This window comes from Falco cherrug, chromosome 18 (genome assembly GCF_023634085.1).
Source record: "Falco cherrug isolate bFalChe1 chromosome 18, bFalChe1.pri, whole genome shotgun sequence".
Lineage (NCBI taxonomy): Eukaryota > Metazoa > Chordata > Aves > Falconiformes > Falconidae > Falco > Falco cherrug.
In genome coordinates, this window is record NC_073714.1 from 3,452,528 (window position 1) to 3,458,541 (window position 6,014).

The 6,014-nt window shown below is 66.7% G+C and overlaps 2 protein-coding genes across 2 annotated transcripts in view; one reads left to right on the forward strand and one right to left on the reverse strand.

Annotated features, from left to right (window-relative positions):
- Nucleotides 1-929: 929 nt before the first annotated feature.
- PHYHIP (phytanoyl-CoA 2-hydroxylase interacting protein) lies at nt 930-5,649 on the reverse strand. Its single transcript, XM_005438047.4, has 5 exons — nt 5,458-5,649; nt 3,741-3,924; nt 2,812-2,986; nt 2,498-2,615; nt 930-2,368 (listed from the first exon to the last, which is right to left on the reverse strand). The coding sequence occupies exons 2-5, from the start codon at nt 3,903-3,905 to the stop codon at nt 1,834-1,836; spliced, it is 993 nt and encodes a 330-aa protein (XP_005438104.1). The 5' UTR covers nt 3,906-3,924; nt 5,458-5,649; the 3' UTR covers nt 930-1,833.
- Nucleotides 4,660-6,014, forward strand: part of POLR3D (RNA polymerase III subunit D) — a 5,882-nt gene continuing 4,527 nt past the window's right edge. Inside the window, 1 exon segment of the mRNA XM_055696387.1 lies at nt 4,660-4,740. Coding sequence (XP_055552362.1) covers nt 4,660-4,740 — 81 coding nt within the window.

The following is a 6,014-nucleotide window of genomic DNA, read 5'->3' on the forward strand; positions in this document are numbered from 1 at the left end:
TTGGACCAGGGGGCAAGAGCACCCCAGAACCCTGCAGCAGACCCCCACCCTGGGGGCTGCCCAAGGAGCAGCTGAAGGAGCAGTGCAAGCAGCTAATTGTCATCAGCTTCTGCCCCAAGGCAGGCGGCACGGCTGGGCAGTGGGTCCCGTGCTGGGTGCTGGGTGCTGGGTGCTGAGCTCTGTCGCTGCAGGGAGCTGCCTGCTCCCCCCAGGACTCTGGGCAGCTGGGCAGGTAGGTGCTGCCCCCACACCTTCGTTTTGCACCGGACCCCAGCTGGAAGAGCATCCCAGCCCCGTCACATCACCTTCCCAGCACGGGGGGGTGGGTGCCATGTGTTGCCCCCGCGTCCCCACACCGTGCTGTCCCCCTGCACCCACAGCAAGCCAGCGGCAGATGGCTGGTGGGCTGCGGCGTGGGCCCCCCCGTCCACCCCATGCTCCCTCATGCCTCGGCACTGCTGTGCTGCCGCTTGGGGACACGGTTTTGCATCCCCTCTGTCATCTGGTGTTCTGGTGGCCCGCCTGGGGCACTGGGGATGCTCCGCTCCCCGTCCACAGCGGGATGCTGAGGATGTGCAATGGGGTCGGTGTGGAAAGCGTTGCCCAGGGGGAGTTTGGATGCCCTGGCAGGGGCTGTGCCCAGACGGGATGGTGATGGGCACCAGGGTTTTCCATCCAGAAGGGTCTGCAGCCTCGGTGATGGGCGAGGGTGTGCCGAACCCAGGCTTTGGTGGGTGTCCCAGTGCAGGAGGGTGGCTGTGGCTGTGGCCTCGCTGCCACAGCACCCCTCCGTGCCACCCTGTCCCCCCATCCCAGCCCTGTCCCCCCCCTTTCTTGAGCTGAACCGGGGTCCGGAGCCACTTCCCCAGGTCCCGGGGGGGGGGGACAGAGGCGCGTGACACGGCCGGTGGCGACCGCACACAGTTTATTGACACACCGCCAGCACAGCACAGGGATGCTCGGGGACGGGGAGGTTGTTCTCTTCTACCGTTACAGCGTGCATCGCATACACAGAGACGGGGAGCGGGCAGCCCGCGGGGGCCGGCACGCAAGCACCATGCTGCCGACGGCTCATGCGGGGGGCGACGGAGGGGAGACACGGGGTAGGGGGGGGGGTCAGCTCTGTTCCCCCCAACCCCAGCTCCTCTGGCTGCCCGCTGGGCCGCGGGGCCGGGGGTTTGGGCGGCACAGCGATGGCTAGAGCAGAGAGCAAACACAGCGCTGCACGACATGGGGGACACGCCACGACGTCCCCCACACCACTGCGGACACGTGCACCACGACTGCAGCCCCCAAGCGGTGCCAGCGGGAGCGGGGGTCCCTGCCCAAGCACCCCTCCATCCCCGGGAGCAGTTCAAAACCGGGGGGGGGTGCTTCCAGCCTCTTCACTGAACCCCCTGGGGTGGCTGGGGAGCCCCAGCCCCAGTTGGCAGGGCCAGGGCTCCCCGAGTGCTGCATCACTGGGCAGGGGGGCGAGCCCTGGAGCAGGGGGCCAGGGGATGCGGGGGGATGCCGGAGAGGAAGGGGGTCCCGCAGCGGCTGCGTAGCACAGGGCAGAGCACGGGGCTCACGCCAGCGAGGATGATGCTGGTCAACCAGTCCAGGAGAGGAGGGTCTCCCCCCTCGGGGCGCAGAGCGGCATGGGCTCTGCCTCCGTGCTGGGCGAGCATCCCGCCGGCTCCTTCCTCGAGCGGGCAGGGGCACAGGCAACGTCGCTATTTACACCGGCCGGGTCCCCCACACCCATCCGGCTCCTCCACCCAGCAGCGTCCGTGGGAGAAGCCCCCGTGGCGGGCACCTGTCCCCCTCCCCATCCCTGCCCGCATCCCAGCCTTAACGCCCCACACTGATGTTGCACGTCTTGCAGCTGGGGTCCTTTTTGGCGTTGGCGGTGGAGAGGCTCATCAGCTGGTGCCCGCTGATCTCCCCCAGCACGCCAAGGCTGAGGTCCACCGGCTCGGTGTATATGACCTCCAGGATGCTGTCCTGGGCATGGCGGTACACCAGCTCACCCTCCTCCACGCAGCACGTCAGGAACTTGTTGGAGGAAATGTCCAGTTGGGGTAGACGCTCCCGGCAGAAGATGTCTCCTGAGGAACCCTTGGGTGCCAGGACCAGGACGACGTAGTGGTAGGCGGTGTACATGCAGTAGAAGTCCGCGAAGTAGAGGTTGGTGTTGGGGTTGAAGAGACGTTGAGCCGGGATCTGGAAACGGTAACGACCGTAGGGCGAGTCCTGGGGGGGCTGCCCGGTGTTGAATTCGGTGTTGCAGCTGAAGAAGATGCCGTGCAGCATGCCGCTGGTGGGCGAACCGTGGCTGCCGCTGTTGTCCTTCAACGACGGCTTCATCACGTTCCCACAGTGCATCCTGCGTGCGGGGACCGGGGCGAGGAGGAGGAGGGACACACAGGGGGGACACACACACACAGGCAGGGTCAGGGGACGTGGACCCAGCGAGGAGCAGGTGGCCCTGTGCAGGGAGCAGGGACGGGGGTACCTGACGTGCTGGAAATACTCCTTGTGCTGGTTGCGGTAGAAGACGGAGAAGCGCAGCATGCGACCGGCGATCAGCTCGGCTTTCTCCTGCAGCTGGGCCAGGTGCTCCTTGGCATAGTCTGGGGACGGGGACAAGGCCATCAGGGAGTCTCCATCCCCCCTGGCAGCCCATCCCTGCCCGCAGCTCCTGCTCCCCACACCTCCCGCCTCCCACTCATCAGCTGCCGCTCCAACCAGCCCGGCTTGCGCAAGCTCACAGCATCGCCCCCGTCCTCTTCCCGGTTCCCGGTTCCCAGCCGCCCCCACCACGCTCACCCCCGGTGCAAAACTCCACCGTCTCGCTCCAGCCGGACACCAGGTACTCGCCATCGCTTTGCTTGACGGCCGTCTGCACCGCCACGCTGTACTCGGTGCGGGGGCTCAGGAACCAGTGGCCCCGCACCGTCATGGGCAGCGGCACCGCCTTGGCCACCAGCTTGGTGGGGACATCCTGCGCCAAGGGACGAGGGTCAGGCAGGACGCCACCCCCCCAACCCCGCATCCCTGCCCGATGCTGAGGGGATGCTGCTGGGTACCACACACGCTGCAAAATACCCGCACCAGTGCCTCCACTGGGGTGCCCAGCACCGAGACACCCCCAAAGCATCCTGCTGCCGTACCCCCTGCTGCCCACCCTGCTCCGGCCCCAGCCCCTGCCCCAAACACCTCCCAGCAAAGCCACAGCTGGGATGGGGGCACAGGGTGCCCCCCGGGGGGTCTCGGGGACCCCTGGCTGCCAGCAGCATCTCGGGGTGTCAGTAGGCCACCGAGCAGCACTGCAGTGCAGAGCCGTTTCTGTGGCAACAGTGGATGCTGAAGTCGGGAGACACAGGGGAAAAAAAAAAATTAAAAAATCCCACCCCCCTTATTATTGGGGAGGAGAAAAAAAAAATGTTAAACATTAAATACCATCACCCTGGCAACCGCGCTGCTAAAACCGTCCTGAATTAGTGACTCGCTTCCAGGGGGAGGGGGAGTGGGAGCTGTTTGCAGCTCAGCTCCCCAGCGGCGGCTCGGGGGGGGTCCGTCACACCTCAGTCCCCATCCCAGTCCCCTCCACCAGCCATGTCCAGTGGGTGATCTGACCCCAAATCAGCGTGGGAGCGGGCTAGAACCGTGTTTCCCCCCTCAACCCCCCCTCTGCTCTCCCCAGGCTGGGGGTCCTGCATCCCCCTGCCCCTCACCCTGCCACCCCCCAGGCTCACCCGATGCTTGAACTTGTTGGAGTTCTTGTTCTCCTTCTTGTTGAGGTCGATGAAGTAGTGGGTGACCCTCTCCAGGTCCCCCTTCTCCATGGCCCAGGAGATGCGGAAAGAATCGCAGGTGATGTTGTTGATCTCGATATTTTTGGGGGTGGAAAGCAGCTCCATGGCCAGAGGGGCTGAGCTCCTGCGGGCAGAGCGTGGCGGGGGGATGCTGAGCACGGTGGGGGTGCTGAGCACGGCGGGGGTGCCCGCTGCCCACGGTGGCAGCTGCCAGGCCGCCCGCGCTGGGGGCCCCGTGGCGGAGCAGATGGCACCGGGGTGGGAAAAGCGGCCGGCAGCCAGGAATAGGCAATGCAAGCAGGAGCAGGCAGCGGGATAGAGGGAACAAGCCCGATCGGGGCTGAGCAGGGGCCCCGGCCGCTCCCCCGGGATGCCGTGGGGCCCCCGGCTCGTCGCCAGCGGGTGTTTCGGGGTTTGCTCAATACCGGGTGGGGAAAGAAAAACAAGGGGAGCGGAGGGAGTGCTGGGATGAGGGGAGGGTTGCATGCAGGCGGCTGGCACTGGAAAAGCTGGATCTGCCTTTGCCCTGGCCCGCAGCCGCCCCGTGCCTCAGTTTCCCTGCAGCTGGGGCTGCGCTTGCCCCCTGCACCCCCAGGACCCGCTCACACCCCCTTCCCCAGGGTCCTCACCCCCTCACCACCCACAGGACACACTCACACCCCCTCCCCAGGGTGCTCACCCCACTCACACCCCCAGGACATGCTCACACCCCCCTTCCCCAGGGGGCTCACCCCACTCACACCCCCAGGAAACACTCACACCACCTCCCCAAGGTGCTCACCCCACTCACACCCCCTCCCCAAGGTGCTCACCCCCCTGCACCCCCAGGCTGGGCTTTGCACCCCGGGCTGGGGGATGCATGGGCACGGTGGATGCCATCGGTGGCACCATGGCGCAGGAGCTGGGGGACACGGTGAGGAGGCTGGAGGGGGGAGAGAGTGTGAGTGCCCCCCACCCTGCAGCTTTGCTGCAGGACCCCAGGGCTTGACGGGCAGCGCTGCAGCGGGCGCCCACCCAAGCTGTGGCACCGTGGGGCTGCCATTGCCCCCCGCCACCCCCTCACGCCCCCATGGTGGCTCACACACGGGTGCCCACGGCCACCCACGCCTGGGCTCACCCGCATCCCCCACAACCACACGGCATGGCAACCACCGCCGCCGGTGCTGGTGCAAACACCACTTGGCACCCATGGCACCCATGGCACCCCCACCCCACCCGTGGGCACGCTCCCCCCCGCCGTGTGCGCAGACCCAGGGGTGCCGGTGCAGCGCACATCAGCATCCCGCAGCAGGGCAGTCGCTTGCCCCCACAGCCAGCACCCCCCAGCTTCCCCCAGTGCCAGGCAGCCACCGGACACCCGCCACCCCACCAGCTGGGGGGTCACCCCACCACCACCACCCTTGGGCTGAGCAGAAGGTCACTGCTTTGGGGACAGCGTGCCAGCCCGCTGCCCCACTCCCATACCCGGCAGTGGCGCAGCAGCTCTCACCCTGCCTTGTCCTACACCAGGAGCTTTGCAGCTGGCTGGTGATGCCCCCCCCAGCATGTCCCCATGTCCCCCATGCACCCCATGTCCCCCAAGCAACCCCCCGCCAGGGCTCAGCAGATGCCATGGGGAGGTTGCAGGCTTGGAGCAGCTTGCCGCTGAGGCCCTTACCTGGCCGTGCCGGGGGGCTGCCGGGGGGCGGTGGGATGCCGGTGGGGTGGCAGGGGCAGGGGATGGCAAGGCAAGGCAGGGCAGGCAGCCCCGGTGGGGCTGAGTTGAGCGGGAAGGGCAGAGGATGCCGGTGGGAGTGCGGTGGTACCCAGCGATGCCGCGCTGCTGCCTGCGGCTGCTGTGACTGGGATCCTCCCAGCCAGCTCGGAAATAGCAAACACCCTCCAGAGGAGGGAAAAAAAATTGAGGGGGGAAAAAAAAAAAAAAAAAAAAAAAAGAAAAATTGATATCTAAGCCGCTTGGAGAAGGAGGTGGTGGTGGTGGGGGGGAATAAAACACCCTCTTCGCTCTGCCAATCGGGTGGCGGGTTGTGTTCGGCGTCAGGTGATGGAGGCAGTGGGTGGCTGTGGGTACGGCTCGTGGGTGGGGTGGTGGGCACCTCCTTGCCTGAGCACCCCCATTTTAGACCTGGGGAGGGGGTGTCCCGGTTGTGCCCCCCGGCACAACCGGGGACACCCCCTCCCCAGTCTGCAAGCTGGGATGCGCTGGTTGCAGTG

Coding starts and splice junctions, on each gene's coding strand:
- PHYHIP (XM_005438047.4), bottom strand. CDS start 3,905: ATGGAGCTGCTTTCCACCCCCAAAAATATCGAGATCAACAACATCACC. Junction 2,987..3,740: donor CCAACAAGTTCAAGCATCGG/GTGAGCCTGGGG, acceptor CCCTTGGCGCAG/GATGTCCCCACCAAGCTGGT. Junction 2,369..2,497: donor GAGTATTTCCAGCACGTCAG/GTACCCCCGTCC, acceptor CCCCGCACGCAG/GATGCACTGTGGGAACGTGA.